The sequence below is a fragment of the Protopterus annectens genome, chromosome 16.part0, assembly GCF_019279795.1.
Source record: "Protopterus annectens isolate FY-2018-M chromosome 16.part0, PAN1.0, whole genome shotgun sequence".
Classification (NCBI taxonomy): domain Eukaryota; kingdom Metazoa; phylum Chordata; order Ceratodontiformes; family Protopteridae; genus Protopterus; species Protopterus annectens.
The window spans coordinates 784,982,187-785,006,187 of NC_056750.1; the positions used below are offsets into that span (position 1 = coordinate 784,982,187).

General features: G+C 43.0%; 1 protein-coding gene across 1 annotated transcript in view; it reads right to left on the reverse strand.

Annotated features, from left to right (window-relative positions):
- Nucleotides 1-24,001, reverse strand: part of RABL6 (RAB, member RAS oncogene family like 6) — a 1,129,210-nt gene that overhangs the window by 809,286 nt on the left and 295,923 nt on the right. Inside the window, exon 2 of the mRNA XM_044058056.1 lies at nt 13,124-13,258. Within this exon, the coding sequence (XP_043913991.1) occupies nt 13,124-13,258 (135 nt within the window). The remainder of the gene's footprint in view (nt 1-13,123; nt 13,259-24,001) is intronic.

Below are 24,001 nucleotides of genomic sequence, written 5' to 3' on the forward strand. Positions count from 1 at the left end.
CATTATCTTGACTGCAGGGGGCGGGGGCTGCGAAGGCATCTCACTGACATCTGCTATAACCAGTCGGATTGACGCTGGGATCTGTAACAGATGTCATCCCACGTGGAGACCCAAGGGACTCACTAAGAAATCTTGATAAAATATCCGCCCTATGCCTAATATTTCTGGAGTTGAATGAGGTGCAGAAATGACAATTTGGAACATTACCACAATGGAGGCAGTTGTTAACCTTCTCTGACATTACTTTAGAAAAAGGAAAAAAGTTCCACAATGGGGTACTTAGCTTTAGAAGTTTTCACTCTGGCATGGACCAACCGACTTACATACAGCTTTATCTGTTTCAAACTCAGACAACAAGAAAGAACTGAGGTAATGACGTAGGTGTACTCCACTTATACCCCAGTGTACTGACGTCAGTCAAGTGTGTCCGCCAGTCATAGCAAGAGGGAAGACTTTTACTCTGGTAGCCGGGCTGGCCACGGGCTTCCACAGCCGGAACTCACACAAGTCAAGACTGCAACAGTGAAACATGAAGAACATCCCAGATTTCACCCAAGCAAATTCACCCTCACTTCCTTACAGCAAAGGAAATCATTTAATGACATTTAGAAAGTTCTATACAACAAATGCAAATAAATCAAATGCCCCACTGTACTGACATGTACAGCTGAAGGCAACAGTGTTTACTTCCATTTGTCTAAAGCAGCAAGCATTTGTTAATGAACTAATCAATTACAGAAATTCAAGACTATGCAATATAAAAGTATGACATTATTTTACACAGAGTGCCTACTAAAAAGGGTAAATACACTGCCAAAATATCAGAACTGCCTTTAAAGATGTCTTCAAAAACAACAGATTGACGTTTTTTTTCCTCTGTCACCTAAAGTAAACTCAGTCAAGAAAGCTCCAGTACATTAAGCCAGTGACTAACTACCATCCAGTTTTTATCAGAATGATATGAACATAAAAGAACAGAACAGACCATGATACAGTTTCCAGCAGAATAAAAAAATGCACTCAGTTTTACAAATTAGTGTGTAGTAATCATGGAGTGTATATGCAGTCTTAAATGCATGACAAACATAATAAAATAATATCTGAAAAAAAGTTTGAATCAAACACTTGCCTTGACAGCTTACAATGTGCCGTACTAATTACTGGATGTGTTTTTACAACTATATTCATGCCGTCATTGAGGACATTAAAAACTTGGCTCTGCTGAAGAAATACAGAGACCTTGGTATGACAGATGCATAGAGAAGTACGGATCACAGGATAAATGATGTATTCATTTCAGCCTTCAAGTCACACACTAGATTATATTTTTTAATTCCAACATCAACATTTTAAGCATTTTAAACTCAAGAGATGTAACACTCCCACCTCATTTCTAACAATAATATCTTGTCCAAGAATCTTCTTGACCACACACTTGGATAACTAACCCAAGCAGCTTAAAAACTCACTTATAGCCTAATCTTTTAAGAAAAATACCATTTCAGACATCCTGGAAATCCCCATCTACTTTGTTTAGAAAGAATATACAAATGGCCTACATACTCAAAAATTACTCAAAAATATAATGAGGTGTATCAAGCTAAATTGCAATAAAACAATTGAAAAATACCAAATAAGTTATGCAATATGTGCAAAAACAAAAATTCCATGGTTCAGTTGGGGTTTTAATAGGTGGTCTGAGGTGTATAACTCCTTTCATAAAAATCCTGCAAAGATGGTGGGACATAAGTGAAGAGTCATTAGAATCGTTATGAAAACTGGCAATAGCTGCTAGGTGCAATGTAATAGTTGAGGCTGAGGCTCCTGCATGATGAAGGGTTAACAAGTATTCCAAAACTCTATGAACTGGCACTGAAAATGGGTCTAGTCTGTGTTGTTTAGCCCAAACAACAAACCTGGCCCATTTGCTGTTGTAGAGTTTTCTGGTGGAAGGTTTATGGGAAGCCAGAAGGATCATTCTGACTGGGGAAGATAGATTTATTTGTCTGGCAATCAGTGGAAGTGGAGAAACCAAGCCATCAGCTTGAGGCTGTGAAGATTGGGGTGGACCAGACCCTGTGGGTGAGATAAGAGTCCCGGGGTTGGATCCAGGATCAACGGGTGGTGAACCAAGTAGGGCAATAGGAAGGGGAACCAAACGTGACGGGGCCAATAGGGGCAATGAGGATAACCTTGCTTCTCAGCTGTTGTGCTTTCAAGAACTGTGGAAAGAGGGGACTAGGAGGAAAAAAGTACAGTTTTGTACCTACCATAAATGTAGATGTCCGAATTGGATAGCATCTGCAGTCATAACAACTGGGTTGTCCTGTCGTCAGGCAGCCCTTCAGTCGGCCGGATTCCAAAGTCCGGGTCCGGCTTCGGCTGATGTCGCACTTCACCCGACGTCATCTCTGTTGGTCTTCGGGTATAAAAGCATCAGCCGACGCCATTTTCTTCAGTGTTTCTTGCCCCAGATGCCAGAAGCCCTATAGAAGGCTAAAAATTTTGGATAGATGCCAATGTTTCCAAAAGATAGAGGTAAACACAAAAATAAGCATGTATGTACATAAATACAAACAAATACACCATGAAAGAAAACCCCCCACTAGCTAGCTATTAGAAGGGTAAACACCCTAGGAGTACCACAGAGGGGAAGGAGGGAGGGTAATCCTGACTGCAGATGCTATCCAATTCGGACATCTACATTTATGGTAGGTACAAAACTGTACTATGTCCTTCATGGATGCATCTGCAGTCATAACAACTGGGTAGAATACCATAGCCAACTAGGGGAGGAGGATAAAAGTAGATTATGGTGTGTTTAGGATCCCTTGCAGAACAGCAGTGGCAAACCCTGCTCGGGATCTGGAATATAGAGGTAAATTATAATGCTTGGCAAATGTATGCACGGAGGTCCAAGTAGCCGCCTCAATAATGTCTTTGGTAGCCACTCCTCGTAAGAAGGCTGTGGTAGTGGCTGTTGCTCTTGTAGAATGAGGTTGTATGTTCTGTGGAATTGGTTTTCCATGGAAGGAGTAACAGAATCGTATGCAATTTCCTATCCATTTGGAGATTGTCTGTTTGGAAATAGCTTTTCCTTCCCTTCCTGTTGCATAGGCTACGAAAAGTTGGTCAGTCTTTCTGCTATTTTTTGTTCTGTCCAAGTAGTAGCGTAGCTGTCTATGTACATCCAAGGTATGCAGTATTCCTTCCCCTCTGTTTTGTGGGTTGGGAAAGAAGGTAGGTAGGTGGATTGCTTGGTTTAAAGACACTCTGGATACCACCTTAGGCATAAATGTAGGATTAGTCCTCATGGACACTCTATCTTGGTGGAAGATTAGAAAGGGTTGCACTGCCATTAAGGCCTGTAGTTCTGAAACCCTCCTTGCTGAAGTAATTGCCAGTAGGAAAGCAGTTTTCCATGACAGGTGTTGTAGGTCTGCTGTTGCTGCTGGTTCAAAAGGTGATAGTGTCAATTTTTCTAGCACAAAGTTCAGGTCCCAAGCTGGCAATGGTGGTTTCCTTGGAGGTTTTACATTCTTGATTCCTCTGAGGAACTGCCTGAGCAAAGGGTGTGAAAAACAGGTGGATCAAAGCTGTATTCTGCTGAAATAGCTGATGCATGAATCTTGATGGAGGAGTAGGACAGGCCTGAATGAAGTAGTTCGCCAGATACTCCAGAATGTTAGGCATATCTATGTTTGATACATCTTTTCCTCTTTCAGAACTCCAAATGACAAACCTTTTCCATTTCCCAGCATAATTCCTTCTAGTTGAAGGCCTGCGTGCTTCAAGAATAATGTCTTTAACTCTTTGTGAAAGTTCTGTATTAGCAGCTGCTATGTGATGTTCCATGCAGTCAGTTGCAGCGTTTTAGGTTTGGATGCATGGTGCTGAAGTTGTTCTGAGTTAGCATCAAAGGCATCAGGGTATTGGCCACATATTGTTCGAGACATGCTCCTCAGCAGTGGGTACCAATGCTGTCTTGGCCAGTTTGGAGCTATCAGGATTATCCTTGGACGTTCCTCCTTGATTTTTAGTAGTACTTTGTGTATCAAGGGAAGAGGTGGGAATGCATATGCTGTTAGGCCTTTCCAGCTGAAGGAGAGCGAGTCCACTTTCCATGCTAGTGGGTGGAATGTCCTTGTGCAGAATTTTTGAGCTGGTGATTGAAAGGTGATGCGAATAGATCTATCTGAGGCATTCCCCATTTCTTGAGATGGTCTTGAAGATATCCGGGTGCAGCTGCCATTCGTGGGCATCCGATGTGGTCCTGCTTAACATATCTGCTAGAGAGTTTTCTTTTCCTGGCACAAATATTGCCTGTAACTGGATGTTGTAGCTGAGTGCCAGGGTCCACAGCTCCAAAGTCATTCTGCATAGGGGGTAAGAATGAGTGCCTCCCTGTTTGTTGATGTACCACATGACTGTGGTGTTGTCTGTCCTTATCATCAAGTGGTCCTCCTTGAGAAATGGTCTGAACTTTTGGATTGCCAGTTTTACTGCCAGCATTTCTTTTAGGTTGATGTGCAGGTGAAGTTGGTCCTGTGTCCACAATCCTTGTACGCATTTGTCCAGCATTTCCCCCCCCCATCCTAGGTCTGAAGCATCTGTTGTGATGGTCTGGCTTGCTTGACCCTTGCGAAAGGGCAGGCCTGGGTTTGACTGGCATGCCTGAGCCCACCATAGAAACTCCTGTTTTAAGCATGGTATTAGTGGGATTTCCATTTCTAGGCTGTGTCTGTGTTGGGACCATAAATTCTTTAGGTACCACTGTAGTTTTCTCATATGTAGTCTGGCAAATGGAACCAAGATTATGCATGATGCCATGAAACCCAAGGCCTGCAGTACCTTTCTTGCTGTTAACTTGTTCAGTTTTGTTAGTGCCAAGAAGTAAAGAGGGAGCTCTTTTTGTTTTTCTGTAGTTAGGAATGCCATTTGTCTTACTGTGTCCAATTCCGCTCCCAGGAAAGTCCTTGTCTGGGATGGTATCAGTCTTGACTTTTGTAAATTGACTGTGTATCCCAGTGCTTGAAGCAAGTAAATGACCCTTTGTAAATCTGTTGTCAGCTTGCTTTTGTTGTCTCCTTGTATCAGGCAGTCGTCCAGGTATGGATAAATTTGAATTCCCTGCAGTCGGCAATGGGCGATTACTGATGCCAGGCATTTTGTGAATACTCTGGGCGCAGTAGATAAGCCAAAGGGCAATGCTGAGAATTGATAGTGCTCTGATCCTGCAAGAAATCTGAGGTATCTTCTGCAGATTGGTCGAATGGGGACGTGCAGGTATGCCTCCTTGAGATCTAGAGTTACCAGCCAACACTCCTTGCCCAGCATGGGAAGAAGTTGCTGTAGGGTCAGCATTTTGAATTTTGGGACAATGATGTAAGTATTCAGGGTGGACAGGTCTAGAATTGGTCTCCAACTTTTTTCCTTTCTTGGAACTAGGAATAGTCTGGAGTAGAACCCCTTTCCCTGCTCTGCTGTTGGCACTTTCTCCACAGCTCTCATGTTTGCTAACTCCATTATCTGTTGTAGAGCCTCTGTCTTTTGATTTGGAGGTAGATTTGGCATTCCTCTTTGTCTGGTAAAGTGTGGAAGTGGAACCGTAACCTTGATCTATGGTTCGTAAAATCCACTTGTCCTTTGTTATGTGGTGCCAGTTTTTTGAAAATAAGGTTAGCTTTCCGCCTAGAGGAGCTGCTATTTGTTCCCTGGTAGGCGGGTTTAGGATTAAGTCACTGTGGCTGTGTTGATGTAGTGGCAGGTGTTGAGTCTGTGCCTCTGTTGTTACCTTGCCACTGTCGTCCTCTGTAGGCACCTCCTCTGGATTGGTTTCTGCCTCTGGAACGCCTATTCCTGCCCCTTTGAGGTCTTGTGGAGTCAGGAAAGGACCAATTTTTGGCAGGCCAGTTCCTGCTAAACCTTGGGGGTTGAACCTGCAAGAAATCTTTAACTGTCTGGACTGATTTTGCCTTTTCTTCCATTTTCTTCATAACCTGCTGGGCAGGTGTACCAAACAAACTTGTTTTATCCATAGGAGCATCTAGCAATTTAGATTTAACATGATCCGGTAAAGCTTGCTCCTTTAGCCATGCATGCCTTCTAATTACAGTGCCAGTCATGGCTGATCTAAATGAAGCCTCCAGTGCATCATAGCCACATTTTAAAGAGTGGTTACTAACTTGCTGTATGTTATTTACCATTTCTAATACATATTTCTTATCAAGAGATTCATCAGTGGTTAGCTTTTAGTTAACTGATCAAGCATAACCTCTTGGTATTGTATCATGTGAAACTGACAGTTTAAAGCTCTAGCTGAGAGAGTGGCTGAAGTGTAAACCTTTATACCCCATCTGTCTAATGACCTTGCTTCCCTTTCAGAAGGAACAGGGTTTTTAGCTATGGTCGCGACTACTGCCTTGGGACCCTGGGAAATAGTTTCGGGGTCTGCAAGAGGGGCCTTGTAAAGGTGGTGATGAGTATCTGGCACCCTGTAAAATCTGTCTGGTTTGGCAAGGGCTGGGGGTAAAGAATCTGGAGCGGAGCAGACATCATTGAAAGCATCATCCACCACAGAGAGAACAGGAGGTATAGCTAAGGGCCTGTGCTGTGGAAGGTGCAAAAGGTCCTAAGTCTTTTCCTGGAGTCTGAAAAATCCTGTTGCTGCCATTGGAACTGTTCTCGCATGGCATGCAAGGTTTCCCCAAAGGAGAATTCTTCTGGTGGGGAAGCAGCTGGAATGGATTCTTCAGCATCAGAATCTTCAAAATTGGAGAAAGGAGCCTCTGGCTGGTCAGTTATGTCTGATTCATCAGCAGAATCATCAGAGGACACTGGCTCATGGGGCTCTGCCCTAGGTCTCTTCTCTGGGGGCTGAGAGGCCCTGTCTGGGTGAGATTGAGATCCTCTAATTAATGAAATTAAATCTTCTGCCAAAGTAAGCATTTGAGAACTGGAAGAGGGCCTGGTTGAGGGGTTTAACAGGCACTGTTTTAGTAGTCTTGGCTGCTTTAGCCCTGGCGAAGGCCTTAATGGACATGGCTGCTGGAGGCCTAGCAGCACCACGTGCTGGGGTAGAGACATCCAAGGGAATGGTGTCTGATAAGTCAGTGGTAAGCACCGTAGTGGGTAAAATTTCTGAGGCCGATTCAAGAGTGTTAGCAGGGACCTCAGTTGTAGAAGTAGATTCAGCTGTATTTTGGTCAGTTTTCTCGGTTTCGGCCGAAACCGAGACACTCGCGGTTTGCTTAACCATGGTTTCGGCCGAAACCGCGGACCGCGAGTGTCGGTCTTTTTCTTTGCGTTTTTTGGCAGAATGCGTAGTCGGAGGATCCGACGGCATAATGTACGCAAAATCAGAACCGAAAACCTGTTCTGCAAACTCCGACCGACGTCTAAGCGTTCGTCGGTTGAAAGAAGCACAGGACGAACAGGCTACTACGTCGTGGGCTGGGCCTAAGCAAGGCAGGCAGTAAGAGTGGAAATCTTTATGAGGTATTTGTTTCCCACAGGTTAAACAATTATTAACTTTTTCTGACATCGGCTGAGGCAAGAAAGAGTCCCCAACGGGGTACTTAGCTTTAGAAGTCTTCGAAGTAGTATTCGGTAGAAGTAATCCCTGGATCCGACCGACCGGCACTTGCGAACAGCTTCTGCTTCGGGCGCCACGCGGCAAGAAAGACTGAAGAAAATGGCGTCGGCTGATGCTTTTATACCCGAAGACCAACAGAGATGACGTCGGGTGAAGTGCGACATCAGTCGAAGCCGGACCCGGACTTTGGAATCCGGCCGACTGAAGGGCTGCCTGACGACAGGACAACCCAGTTGTTATGACTGCAGATGCATCCATGAAGGACATCATACAGGAGTCCCGGTGGCCAATCATGAGTCAGAGCATCTCTCGGTGACTCCCCCTGGGGGGGGGGGGGGGGGGCAAAGAAGCTGCTACATTTGTGGTTCACAGGGGAGACAAAGAGACTGCAGCAAGGCCAGCCCCAAAGACGTAAAATTTGAGTCACTATTACTGGGTTGAGAGACCACTCGTGAGTCATCAGAATGTTCCTGCTCAGTTTGCCTGCAATTAGAATTCCCAGGAATGTGCGTTCCAGTAGAAAGCGGTTGGATGCTACTGCCACACTCTCAGGGCTTCCTGGCATAAGGGATAGGATCTGGTTGATACCATAAATCCTTTTCTGGCTTCATCCATCTGGTTCCTCCTTGCTTGTTGATGTACCAGACTACTGACATATTGTCTGATTGGACAGCAATTGTCCCCGACAAAAGGGTTGTTTGGAATGCTTGCAACGCTAAGCGCACCGCCCTCAGTTCTAGGACACTGATATGCAGATTGGCCTTTTAGAGGGACCAAGTGCCTTGGACGATCTTTCCTTGAAAATGCCCCCCTACCCGATCAGGGAAGCGTCTGTGGAAACTGTGGCCTTGGGTTGGGCGGGGGAAAAAGGGTTGATACCATAAATCCTTTTCTGGCTTCATCCACCAACTCAGATCCTGTTTGCAATGGTTTGTAATGTGGATCAGGTAAGACACTGGTTGTGCTAGGAGAGACCATTGAGATGATAGTAGCCATTGGAGTAGCCTCATATGGAACCTTGCTAGTGAGACCAGTGAGACTGTAGCTGCCATGGAGCCCAACAGTTGCAGGACCTGTAGAGCGGGGACAATATTTCTAGAAAGTATTACCTGAAGCTGAGATCTTAGTTTTTGAAGTCTGTGTAGAGGTAGTGCAGCTCGGCAGGAAGTTGTATCAAACTTTGCCCCAATGAACTCTAAGCTCTGAGTTGGAACCAGCTTTGACTTGTCTAACTTTATGGAGATTCCTAGGTTTTCTACAAGATTTTGAGTGTACACAGCCTGAAGCAGTACACTCCTGGTTGGGGCGGTAAGGAGTCAATCGTCCAGGTATGGAAACATGCGGAATCCTGTAGTCTCAGGTGAGCTACTACTACTGCCATGCATTTGGTGAACACTCTGGGGGCTGTGGAGAGACTAAATGGCAGTACTCGGAATTGTTAATGATTGGCTCCCAGCCAGAAGCGGCGGTATCTCTTGGATCATTTGTCAATTTTTATGTGGTAATATGCATCCTGAAGATCTACAGAGGACATCCAATCGTCCTTCTCCAGAAACTGAAGAATGGACTGAACCGTGACCATCTGGAATTTTGCTTGTTTGACAAACTTGTTCTGTATGCTGAGATCGTTGAGGGATTGGAAAATGTATGCCTACTGCAGATAGGGTCTTTCCATCTTTCTCACACCTGGCTAACGTGCCCTTAACTTTTTGGCCAAAAAAAGAGGATTCATCAACAGGAACATTGACAAAGGAGGACTTGAAGGGGTCCACAAAGTCATAGTCGCATCCAGGTGTGATGTCTCATGACAATGCCTGAAGCGGCAGCTCTGGATGCTCCCTCGGTTGTGTGTGCTATCAACTGCATGGAGGAGTTGGAGATGGACTCTAGGGTGGCAAGCTGAGAGGCGACCTTGTCTTGCACCTCTTCAGGTAGTACACCAGCCAAAGTACCTGAAAGTTCTGTAATCAAGTCCCCTTGGAGACGTGTAAAATGTGCCATGTAGTTCAGAGACCGCATGGCGAAGGTCGCTGAAGTGTAGGTCCGCTTCCCTAGTCTATCATCTGAGACTCCCTGTTCGGAGGATGGACAATAACTTTCTTCTGCTAGTTCTTTTTTAGTGGTCGCCGCCCCACCCATGGAGTCTACTGCCAAAACCTCTGGACCAGTGCGGATGGTCTTCTGGAGGGGAAAGTATTTTATCAGGCCTCCGGAGAATTGGCTCAACACACAATGAGTTTACTCAATCTGCAAGGGGGGGTCATCCTGGAAGTAGATAGCTGAACACGGAAGGCTTGCAAGAATACAGATTCCTCAGTAGAGGGCTTCCAGTCACCCCTGTTTCAGGATCTCAAGTATGTCGCCAAGTGAGACATCATCAAGGGGGGTGAAATCCATATCTTCGGTGACTGATTCCTCAGGGGAATCCATGTGCTTCCTCTTGCATGTTCTCTTTTGGGGTGGCTCCTCAGTGGGATCTTCCAAGGAGGATCCCGAACAGTGGGTTCCCTGGAGCAGGGTTTCTTGCCGCTCCCATGCTTGAAGTCCCTGCATAGTGGGTTGTGTCAACTGCATGCTAGAGGAAACGGAAAAGTCAGGTTCCGACGATGGAAGTGCCAACTGCATACTTTTGGAAGCAAGAATCCTCTCCATCACCTGGAATGCAGGTCCACCAGAAAAGGGTTGAAAGCCCAGAACCGAGAGGGGCAACCTCAGAACCAGGGTCACACCCCACCCAGATGAGCCTACCTCCAGGACAGGAGCCTTGAGAGGACTAGAAACTGCCAGATCAGCCGGAGCCTTAGACGGCGCCATAGAAAAGAATTGGTGCTGAACTAAGGGTCAAGTTTCTGACAGACCAGTCATGGTCCCGAGTGTTGGTCGGCTCCGGATGGAGCAAAGTTCAAAGGCTCCGGAATCATGGAAGTAGTCATCACAGGAACCAAAGGCATAGGCACTAGTGTAGACATCAGTACCGAGGGCTCCAAAGTCTAGATGAGGATGGAGGAGGATACGTTGAAGTCAATGCAGAGTAGACTTTGGCTGCAGATGGGTGGGAAGTCTTGGTAGGGATCGGAATTAATCTAGCTGCCAAAAGCTGATCGACAAGCCGCACTACATCTATTTAAGAAATACTCCGGGTGGACCTTTGTTGACACTCCTGAGGGCGAGTCGGGTCTCTCAAAAAAAGGGACTATACTGTTGTCCCAAGAAGGGGTCTATAGTAGGAGAGTATCGGCAAAATTTCAGGTTTCGGCACCGAAGATGGAGCCATAAGGGAAGTCATGGTCAGTGTCGAAGATGTGTCTGGTACCGAAGATACCGTCGGGACCAAAGTAGGAATAAGAATCATTGGTTCCATAGTTGCCACCAACAACTTTGGCACTGTAGACCTAGTCGAAGGCTCAGGAGCCAAAGTAGTCAGTGCAGACATTTTAGGTTAATACAGCCTGACAGCATTTCAGTTCTGTAGAGCTCGAGGAAGCCGGAACAGAGTGGCTTCTCTTTTTCTTGTCTTTCCTGGGAGGTGGTAAGACCTCCACCTCAGAAAGGGCCTCCAAAAAGGTTTTTTTTTAATGAGCCTTTTAGAATCAGTTTGTTCTTGCGCTCTGCGAGAGTGCGAGACCTAAAATTTTGACACATTTCACATGGAGTTTGAATATGAAGATGAGGAACTCCAAGACAATAGATGCATGAAAGATGCCTGTCCAAGTTAGGCATCTTTTGGCCACACTTGTCACAATGCTTGAACCCAATCATTCCTCTTTTGTCAGCCATGTTGAGGAGTCTAAGAAAAAATAGGCACAGCAGAAATACAGTAGACCAAGACAGATAACAGTCGGAAGGAGAGAAATATTTAACAATACTGTATAAGAAAAAGTTTTTTATACGTATATTTAAAAGGAGACTAGAGGGGAAGGGAATACCAACAATGGTATAATAGATTACCACAAGGGTAAGGGAGGGGCCATACCAACAATGGTATAAAGATTACCACAGAAAAAGGGTAGGAAAAAAGGTCATTGATGAAAATAGAAGCAAAGAAAAATTATTCTATGAAAAAAAACGAAGACTGAGCTGAGAGGGCTGTCTTGGCACATCCTGAAAAGTCCGCGGCAAATGAGATCTGAAGAAAGGAGAAGTGGGGCACTGTGGGCAGGACTTAGCTCAAGAGTTTTTGGCTGGCGTGAGCTTGTATATTGTCTGAGTTGGTTCCGAGGTTGGAACTGAAGTACTATCAGTAAGAAATTAATGAAGATTTACAACATCAGATCGATCTGTTGTCATATTTATCTAAACACTTCTCAGAAGTTTTATGTAAAGGATACAATGTTTATCTTTCTGCCACCTACTCAGGCAAAAAAGAAATGTATTATATAAAATGTGCAATTGTGAAAAAATCTCAAAATCCTTTGAAAAACCAACCTCACAAAGACTGTCCTTATGATTTCTATAATATCCTTGAATTCTGATTCTTCTAAATTCCTGAAATATACCCAAAGCTCCCACAGTAAAATCACACATGTTAAAACCAACATTTCATGGGCCTTGGGAGTATGAAGTCTTTTGTATAGCAAGTTGCCTTGCAATAAATGCACATTATTACTACAAAACAGCAAGTAAAAACACAAATATATATGTTTTACGTATTTGTTTCAGTGCACATAAGCAAGAAACAAGTATAAATTATCTGAATATAGTGATGTAAATGTTTTTGTTTCTTAATTAACCACACAAGACTGATATTTAAATATCTCACAGCCATAAAATCAAGGGCAGCAACATGTTTTTTTTTTGTTTTTTTTTTAAGAAAAGAAGATACTTAGAAACAAGAAACAACTCAGAAAGAGTACCTCCAGTAATGGTAAGAAATGTTTTACACATGAAATTTTGTAAATGCATGAACATTCTTTCAAACAGATTATGAAATCAGTGATGACATTCAAGCATATATTAGGCAAATATATAGGCACTCAAGGTATTTATTAATACAGGCAAGATATACAGGCACAATCAGTAGGTCCAGAAGCTTATCTGCCAACAGTTTCTGCATTTCTCTAGTTCTATTTCCAAGGGGCCGGTAAACATTCAGCCACTGTAGTCCCAAATAAGTAAGTCGCTCAGACACAATTACCAACATTAAAGTCTGAAAGATGGTATCAGTTTCAAGCTATAATAAACTTGCTGTTAAGTCATTCCCAAAATTGAAAAGCAACATACGTGCTGGCAATCTACAGCCACACTGCCAAGTGATCAAGGCCACACTTCTGGAAACCACAATGAACAAAGTACCAAACCTTTCTGAAGCCAAACTCCATTCATTGGATATCAAGTTCATTCAGACATATTAACAAAAATGAGAAAAGCAGGCTGCACTTGAATTAGCTGTTACACAGTAATGCAGTCTTTCTTGATAAATAATCCACGAAAAAAAAAAAAAAAGCACACAGTGTGGACGATAACTAATGCTCAAAACCATCACACTGAATACTTGTGCTTCGTGCAAGGAACAGAAAAAGCAACACTTACTTTTGTAATTCCAGTGAATGCTAGTGACTTGGATTGCCTGTGTTGGAATATAATCTTCTACAAATTTTTTTCCTTGAAGCCGGTGCCACAGTGTTGTCTTTCCTGTATTCCTATCACCACGGATTACTATTTTCACTGTGTACATAAAAAAAAAAGAAAAAAAGAAAAAGGTTAAGCATATAGCATACACAACAAACACACAGAACAAACAATGCAGAATTATCACAGAGCAGCCTGACAGAAAATTTAAGGAAATTCAGTGCAATTCCTAGATCATAACAGATTGGAATTTAATTTGGGTTATAGAGCAATGGCTACTAAGTCTACAAACATTTTGTGTGAATGGGTATGTGCAGTCAGGAAGCAGGATAAGACAATACATGAGGTGTGAATTTCTCTCAAATTTATAAGGTACCTGGCTCCACAGCGCACAGGAATGGAGCCCTTATTATGACCTAGACAATACAAAATCGACTACCAGCTCTGGCACGGCAGCAACCAAGGAAGAGGGATGAGAAGGACAGGCTTTGCCAGTTTTCCCACTCCAGGAGGGAGGGGGTTCTTTCTGTGATGAAGACCTATCTCAGTGATGGGGGTATACTGGAATAGCAGACAAGATTACCAGCACAGTTATGGCATTTAAGAGGGAGCAGAGCTAGCTGAAGATGTGTGTGCTAATGGCCATGATGTCACACTTAAGATGTACCAAAATCCAACTTGCCGTACAGACCAGTGTATATGACACTACATGCTGCTCCTCTCCACTTCCTCTGCCCAACCCACCATTGTTGCTGTCTCAACCCTTCTGGACAGCACTGCGTGCAACTCAAGGAAATATGATGCAGCTGGGCTGCTGATGGTCAGCCAGGGAATGCAAGGGGGAGTCAAATTTATAAAGCAAAGTAAGCTGAATCACAACATTAAAAAAATGTCAACACCACAATTACTTTAGACAAGAATAATAAATTTAGCCCACAATGCACAGATCTGATTCACTGAAGAACTGCCCATCACAGTCCGATGCAACTCTAAAAATATTGGATTCCAACAAAATAAGTATAACAGGAGAGTGGCATACAAGTACAAGTCATGATATGGAACAGTTAAGCAAATTAATGTACCCAATGGAACAATGACTTGCACGTGATTCAAAATATGGCCGATAACCACGTGTGCAAAATCATCCCAAAGGCACAAGTGCAATACGCTAAAGTGGCGGGTTACACTATAATACATGGCCATGCACATCAAAGGCAGTGTACAAGTGAGCAGAACAGAATACTAAAATAAGAACTGCCTATGATGCAGAATATCAGAGTGAACAGTGCACACAAATACAGACACACAGTAGTCTGCAAGCTAGTATAAGAATCATTCCCACAGAGTTTGTAAACAATATAAAGGGATGGTGTTTAACACCTAAGCTGATCACTCCCACATCAAAATGAGACACAATGAGTGATGACACTCATTCATGTCTAAAGATTGTAAAACGTCTTTTAATCTTATTTCAAATATATATGTGTGCCAGTATCAGACTGCTGGTGGCATTTTCCTACTGTGATGTCTTCATCTTACTACAGTGGCAAAAGTGCACAAGGACATGCAGAGCATGCTGCAGCTGCTACAGTAAGTTGCATCCATACACAATGCACATCAGACTGTGCCCCACTAACAAAGTATATTGTAAAGCGCACTCACGGCACAATTAAAATGCATTGAGCACAGCATGCTGCATTATGAACATCTGCAGGTTATACACAGTTATTAAATGAGTCCTGGTTCAGTAATTTTATAAAGGATAAACGCACACAAACGGCTGCAGTGTGTGCGTGTGTGTGTGTGTGTGTGTGTGTGTGTGTGTGTGTGTGTGTGTGTGTGTGTGTGTAAAGAAATGAAAAAGTACACAAATTAAAATTTATAATTTGTTTTTACACACACACACACACACACACACACACACACGTGTCCACACACATTCTTAGACAGAAGGAAGGGAAGGAGAGAATGATAACATGAAGCAATGACTGCACCCCAGATGACGTAATTATAATAAAGCAGTCCATAAGCTCAAAAGGCCAGCTTACAAGCACAGCAATGATCTGCCAGTGCCAGCCTGCCTATCACTCGGGGGGGTCTGTCTTTGAGCTAATGCCCTCTGGTGGAGGACAGAGACTGCAGCACTAAGAGAATGGCAGCAGGCACCGTCCTTACAAGCCACACGGGCACTACTACCAGGGTTTCACCGTGCATGTGGAAACATCTGCATATCCACACGCAGTACTGCAGGCAACTGGAGCTTGAACAACCATTGAATCTTTTGTGATTAGGGCAGAAGGGTAACACAGTTAAAGAAAAACTAAAGCCATGTACACTCACTGTCTACTGCAAGCCACAACAACCTAAGGGGTCCTAGAAAGCAAATTCTTCCTTGGAAAGGAAGCTCCACTCCTGGGTGATGTAGGGTGCTAAGTAGTTAAGCAATACATAACTTAGGAAATGGAGCTTGATGGTTACTGTTTGGAGGGACCAAAAAAATGAAAAAAAACATGAAAACGACACATAACCGAGTTATCCACTAGATTGTTGATTATTTTTTTTAATTTATTTTATATTTGTTTACCAGGAAAGTCTGACTGGGTGGATACCAATTTTCAACAAAGGCCCTGGGAGAAAAGATTATGACAGAGATATAATAAAATAAATGATACACTAGTACAAAATGGTACAATGGTAAGTATAAAGGACTTTACAACATATACTCAATAAAAATCACATAATTTATCAAGTAGACTGACAATACTAGCACCAGCGACAAGCTACATACTTTATATATCCACATCAATCAGTGACTATAACTAAATTACACGAAGAAGTAAGAAAACAGTAAAAACCTTTATTAATGACAGCACAACACACAGTAACTGCATAAAGCACAAATACACCACCATACCACACAAAAAAACAATAAAGAACACTAACATTTAAAAAATAAAAACATACATAGAAACAAGGAACATAACAGTATCTCGTAAAAAACAAACTGAAACCTAAAAAAATGCAAGACATACCCTAAAAGCAAAACAGCATAATAAATTAAATGAATCTCTACAAAAAAAGAAACAAAAGGCCTCTAAAACAAAACAAAAAAAGCATGAAAGGAATTCTCCCACTACATATCAGGAAGAAAAATACCCCAAAGAATACAGTCTTTAAAGAAATGAGAAAAATGCTAAATGCGTTAGGAAAGAACCTCCCACCTTAGCCAAACTGGGAACCATAAACCTGTAAGAAAAAACATCTAACCAGCAGCATAAAATCCTAAATACACTGATGCACACAAGCACACACCCACACATACATACACACACACGCACAAGCGCGCACACACACACACACACACACACACACACACACGCACACACACACGACTCAAATCCCCGAGAAATCCCAGAATGGGAAATCTTCCAAATTACAGGTAGCCAAAACCAATACAGACAAGCCTAGGCACACCCAGAAGGAAAATAAGGAAATATAAAGCCCTACAATGGGAATAAATCTATCTACAGAGCTGCACAAAAAAAAGAAAAGAAAAATTCCCAGAGTTTTAACATTAACAAAGTAACTAAAAACAGCAATATGAAACAATGTCTGCCTGACCGTATTTTACTGTTATAATTTTTTAAAACTTTTTAAATATAGAAATATTTTGACTTCATTTACAGAATACAGTGCCTTCTAACCTCATGTGCAAAGTGTGACTGCCTGAAGATGTGGTACAGTTTTTTCATCACAATAACAACTAACTGCTCTCAAGTACCATTCTAACCAGCAACCTCGCAAATGACAACTCAGCTTCCATGTAAAATCTAGTTTCAATTTTCATTTTTTCAAGACTTTTTTTAAATATGTTGCAAAAATCTCCCCAATACGTGCAACAAAAGTCACCATTAATCAAACACTTATAAAACAGAAGGACTGCACAGAGTTGCAAATGTGCAAATGAATTTCATGTAAGTGATATTCTGTTTCCTATCTTTTAGCTCCCCCCCACATGATCAATTTGCAAACTCTCAAGTTCTCAAAAAAGGCAGTTTTAATGATAGTCTCACTAACCCAAAGAGTGCCCCTTTGTTTTCTTTAACTGTGTAAAACCAGAAAATCGTGCAGGTCTTAATGTATTTTCCTCAATTTACCATCTCCACCCTCTTGTTTAGTACAACATGATGCCCAAATGAGACTGCTCATTGCACACACCTTAGGAAAGTTAGACTTTTTTATTTTGTTAAGCAAGACTGCAAAATTCATGTTAAACAACATTTTATGAATATTACATACACTTATTCTTTCACAAATGTGCTTGTGCACGCACACAGACACACACACAGACACACGCACACACACAGATCTATAGTTACGGTTGACAGAGAGGGACAGAACTCAGTTCTTTAAGGCCAAAAATAAAGACTGAAGTCTTTTGCAGACCTCCGAATACACGAGTTAAGATTACTGTGTTCTGAACAACTGGCAAGGGAACAAGTACAGATCAGATAGAAGATGAAACGTATAGGAAGTCAAAAAAATAATGTGCAAAAACACGTCCCAACACATCATGTACAGGGAAAGCCCTTTAGCCACAGACATCTCTTTATGGCAACACGTCTGACACACAGGACAGGTTTTGCTACAACCTGGTTAAATGCCAAAAATGTTGCTTTTCAAATCCTATTGAAAAAAGTACGTTTCAGACACTTTAGCAACCATACTGAGTAAATCACCTATTAAATTCATGACAGCAAACAGAGTCGGGAAGCACCAAAGAGGGCTAACGAGCTGCTTCCTGGGCCCAGGGTGCAGGGTTTGATTCTTTTCGCTTTCATTTGGCTACTGTGGGACTGACAGGGCTCCTACGGTGCCCTTGAAAAACAGATAATTTCTCCAGGCAATTTGCCTGGTCAATAAATAGGTGAAATAAAGCAGCTACAATATTTGGAGGCACAAAATGACTACTAAAAAGATTTAAGAAATCCTTGACAACCAACTATGACAGTCTATTAAAATGACTGCATCCCACTTGATCATGATGGCGCTGAGACTCACACGAGGAACCATGGACAGTGGCCATCAAGACAATGTGAAGCATACCCAGTTTGGATTTAATTTCTGTAAAAATCTAACTGCAGTAATACATGCAGGAGAACTGGTCAGGTGAATAGCCACAGATAGTCTCAAAGTGATCAGAGCTGATTCTGTATTAGCAACATACTAAAACAAACTGTGTTAAGAGCTAGCTAGCTAACAGATACAATTCACAAAAGAACTTTCTGGAAAGTTCAGGGGTGACGGAGGAGTTTCCCAAAGCTCAACTGTTGAACCACTCTTTTCAGTCTTCAAACAAACTCCCTAATGAGCCTCTGTGGTGACCCCCTCAAAGTCAAATAGCAATGCCATTCTGTGCATGCCTGAATCACAGGCAGTGGCCCAGATGACACTTATGGCCTCCTGTGCCAGAACACTGCATTCAGAAGTGCAAATCATGCCACTTGCTAAGAACAATAGCTCCTTTCCTCTCAGTTCACCACAATTATGAAATGCTCATGTAGACAAGCCCTTCTTTTGAATAGGCTGTACAAGTCTGCTCCTGACCTATGACTAACCCCATCTCCAACACACTCTCACCATGGTATGCACAGCTGTCAAAACTTCCATTGGTAAAATGTGGAACACTACCTCTCGTAATGTGGAAAAACGGACAAAATGTGAAACATGTGCTATCAACTTACTAACAGCTTCAACTATGTAACTCAAACGATGGTTAAAACATGTCCCGTGACACTTATGGAAAGTTCTTTTAATGAATTAATTTGACTCGGTGTTCTTTACCATTGCTATTAATTGAAAATACTCTTAGAAAATGTGTAACAGAACCTTTCAATGCAGAACAGTGAGGAACATGGACTTCAGGATGACTAAAAATGAGGAACATTCCTCATAATGAGGTACACTTGACAGATACCAATATGATAGTTCCTAGTGTTTCCAAACTAAAACCACACAGCCTCTTACTGTTATAAAACTTCTCAGTTTGACAAAGCTGTTGTCTGTTACCTGGCATGGTCCTGAAGACTAACCTAACATATCCTGATCATACCTCTCAAATTCCATGATTCTGACATAGAACTAGGATTTTGGCCCTCCTATTTAGCCTTGCCCCTTCTAAATTTATGATGTTCCGCATACAGTAATACCCATTTATAAGTAAATGTTGTTGTTGTTGCTGTTGTCCTTCGGCTTTTCCCGGTTTGGAGTCGCCACAGCGGAACTCCGGTCAGCTAATGATTGGCAGTAGATTTTCACGAACGCCGAGGTGCCAGCTCGACGTTCAACCTTCAACGAAGGCAACCCATTTATAAGTAAATACTTTATCAAATATATAAACTAAGCCTTTACAAAGAGTCACTACCACTGACTCTATAAGGTCTGTGATACTGCAGCATATAGAAAAGAAGGGCATCTATGGTTATGGTAAGATTTTACACAACTATTCTATGTCCTCCTAGTCATATGCTGCAGTATTCATAACAAGAGGGAGAATACCAAAGCTCATGCAGAGGAAGAATTGGGCGGAGGAGCAGAAACATTCTCCACAAACCCATGCAGAGTAGCCCTGGCAAAACTAGCTCTGGACCTGAAAATGCCATCTAACTTATGTTTGTGACGTATGAACAGAAGACCAGGTAGCTGCTTCCAGGATAGAGCAAGTGTCCAAGCCTTTTAAGGAAGGTAGGCAACAGAGGAAGACACAGTTCTAGTGGAATGTGCACTAATAGGTGAGGGTAGATTCTTTCCATGAGCCACATAACAGAAGGAAACGGTTTTGGAAATCCAAGTGGAAATAGTCAGCTTGGAAATAGGCTGGTCCAGGGCCCTTGGGTGATAGGAAACAAACAGGTAGTCAGATTTCTGAAATGGTTTGGTTTTATCCAAGTAATATCTGACTTGCCTGTGCACATCTAAAGTGTGTAGGATCCTCTCACTAGAGGACTGAGGAGAAGGGAAAAAAGTTGGAAGATTGATGGACTGACTGAAAGATAACTCATTAACTACCTTGGGCATAAAGGAGGGGTTAGTGCATAGGGAAACCCTATCCCTGTGAAAAACCTTGAAGGGGGAAGAAGACGTCAGACCCTGTAAGTCAGACACCCTTCTGGCAGAAGTAATGGCCATGAGAAGGACTGTTTTCCAGGTGCAGTGCTGCAGAGAAGCAGAACTTGCTGGCTCAAAAGGGGCCAGGGTATGTTTTTCTAAGACAAAGTTGAGATCCCAAGGAGGAGGGCCTGGTTTGTTTGGTGGTCTGATGTGAAGGAAGCCTTTTAAAAAGAATTTAACTTCCAACCTGGAAGCTAATGGGCAAGACACAGGCAGACATGCAGAGATAGCAGAAAGTTGAGCTTTACTGAGGAGTAGGACAGGCCACTCTTCAGTAATTCACACAGGTAGGAGAGGACCACTGGAATATCCACTAGCAGTGGATGTAAATGGTTTTTAAGACACCAGATGAAAACATTTTCCATTCGGAAACATAGGATTTCCTAGTAGTAGGGTTCCTGGCCTCCTGCAAACCTGTAGCACTTAAAAAAAAGTGGTGTGAAGAGAATCAAACCCCCACACCCACCGGGGCAGTTGTAAAGTTGACATCTGTGCATGTAATAAAGTTCCCTTGTCCTGCGTGAGTAGGTCCATTCTGTAGGGTAACTTGTGCTGACTGCAGAAGAAGAGGGGAACCGATGCTGTCTTGGCCAAAAATGAGTCACCAGCAAGACTTTGGTTGCTCCTGTTGGAATTGCAACAGGACCATTTGGAGAAGGGTGAATGCATACAGAAGCATCCCCTTCCAAGAGAAAGACAGGGCATCCACCTTCAATGCCAACCCTGCACAAAATTTGGGAAGTTATCTTTTCATGGGGGAGGCAAAGACATCTAACAGAGGTATACCCCAATTTATAGACCATGTCCAGAAACACATCCCTGTGTAACATCCATACATGGGATTGAGGTAAGAACCTGCTCAGTCTGTCTTCCACTACATTCTGAGTCAAGGGAATGTAAACCACCTGTAGGGAGAATAGACTCTGAATGGCTAACTACCAGGCCTGCACAGGAGGTAGGACTTTCTCCCTCCCTGATTGTTCACATATCAGAGGACCACCATATAATCTGTAAACCATCTTAAAACCCCTGTGGAAAGAAGAGGTTTGAAGATTTGTAGAGCAAAGATCAGGGCCCTCATCTCCTTTATACCGATCTGGAAACTTGTTTCCTGGAACCCCTCTTACCTTTGGAAGATTGGGGCCTGGCAGACTTTCTAACAAAGGTGGTCTTGGCAGGGTACTTCCTCTGAAGCCTGGGTACCAGGTAAACAAAAATATGCTTCAGGCCATGTAGCTCTTTGCCCTTCTCCTGAAGAGATTTGGAGAGTTCTGCAGCAGAGGTACCAAACAATGCCTTGTTGTCTGGGGGCAGCTATGATTTTTGTCTTAATGTCATCAGGCAAAGGCTGGAGCCTGAGCCAAAATACCTGCTCAGGACTGACCCAGATGCAGCCGCTCTAGCTGATGCCTCCATGGCATCATAGCTTCACTTTATGGAATGTCTTGTAAACTGAGCTGAGGAGTTAAGGATGGAGGTAAGCTTAGTCTTAGCAATACAGTCAGGAAGCTCAGAGAGTAATTTGCCAGCATCCTAGAAAAGGGCCAAAGAATATTTGGCCATATGGGTCTGATAGTTAATGGCCCTGAAAGACGGAGTAGCTGAGGTGTAAACCTTTTTCCTATTCTCTCCATGACTTTGCCCTCCTTATCTGAAGGGAGCAGGGAAATAGAAGGTAGCGTCTTAGAGGCCTTGTCTGCATACTGAGATGGTAGCATGGTCCAAAGATGGACATTTGAATATGAATTTGGAGTCCTCCGGCACTTTATAAAATACATCTGGCCTTTTGGGGGCTGGAGGTTGAGAAGCAGGGCACTCTGAAGCAGCAGCAAAGGCATCTAAGAATGTTGGCAGAACAGGAGTTATTGCAGATGGGGAAGGGGGAGTCCATCTGTAGCAGGTCATAGTACATTTTTTGGATGTCTGATACCTGACAACAGTCCCAATTGAAAAATTCCCTCATTTTAAGAATTGTTTCCCCAAATGAGATATCCTCCTCCGGGGAATCAGTGCCATTAGATTCCTCTTCTAGGGAGGCATAACCCAAAGAGGAAGAAATATGGGCGGAATAAGGCAAAGATTCATCCTCTGAGGATTCCTCATCATCTCAGGAAAACTCCTCAGAAGTCATCTTTTAAGGAGTAGAGGAAGGAATGGAAGGAGAAGGGAGAAGCCAGAAGGGAGGGAGAGGGAAAGAGAGAGAGAGACGACTATCTCAGGGCCACAAATGCATTGGGCAGGCCTTGGGAAAAGGCCTGCCAATCCGGTGGTTGTTTCTGAGTTGCTGGAGAAACATGTTTTGTCTTCATTTTTTTTTTCTTCTTGGAAACCTCCATTTGGTGAAAGGTGGATGGGCCTGATGTCAGCCTACACTCTACAATGTTGGCAGGAACATCCTCTCGTACTATGATCTGGTTAATGCCACGTAGGACTTCAGTCGCAATGAGCCGCGGTTCTTCCCCTATGCCCGAGTTGGACACCTGCGTTTCCCTGGAGGATGTGATGGTACAGTCCTTCACAGCCTCCACAATGGTACACATCAAAGGAGTGTCTACAGACTCCAGAATGGTCTCCGAGACAACATCAGCCTCGGGAGAGACGTCCTGATCAGAGGGAGCAGCGGGTAAATCAGGTCTAGGCCTCTTGTCCTCCTTAGCTTGCGGCTCACCTGAAGGGCCTGACATATCTTCCATGTCATGCACAAGACATTTAGGTACTGATTCTTGAGATACAAGTTTAGAGAAGCTAAGAGACTACGTAGGGTCTCAGGTACAAAGGCCTCACAAATAGAACAGGTAGTATGGTCGTGATCTGGGCCTAGGCAATATAAACAAAAGTCGTGAGAGTCCTTATGTAGAATCTGCCTTCCACACGGACATCTGCCCTTCCTAGCTGACGCGCAATCACAAATATACACAGTAGCTAAAGACAGTAATGAAAAAACCTAAAAGGGCACTTGTCTTAACCAAGGTTCACAACGTGTCTAACGAGCAATGACCAGAGCAGATTATCGGATAGGCGGCAGAAATGTTATGAGGTCTGGTACAAGCCGACATCCGCTTTATACCAGACATCACTTTATGATCAACGTACATTCTGATACTGTGCGACATCGAGCGTACCTCACAGTAACAGTAAACTTTTGTATACTGGCTGGAAGTATGAGTCAGCTGGTGGCGGACTCCCTTACTTTATGAATACTGCAGCAGATGAATAGGACATCTGTGCTTTCTACAGTAGTGTCTTTACATGCACTTAATGACCAGACTGTTTTATACCATACAGCAGTCAAGTGCATGCAAAATACAATCTGCTTCCATACAAAGAAATGCTTTGCACAAACAGGAATATGGATTAGAAAAAAAACTGCAGTAGTTCAATTAGTGGGGATTGGTATGAAACTTGTAAAAGATCAATATTAAAGTAAAGGGAAGTTTTATTTAGTAATTACTTAAGGGGGAAATGTGAACAGCTGCTGCATGCATGTTTACATCACGTTATTCTACACAGCTGTCTGCACACAATACAGTCACCATTACTTACACTACTTAAGACATGAACAGCTCTGTTTTACTATACAGTCATGGTCATCTTACAGGAAAACCTGAAAGTGTATCACAACAGAATCCATGCAACCATCCTGCCTGGCTTAAAGAGCAATCTCTGACC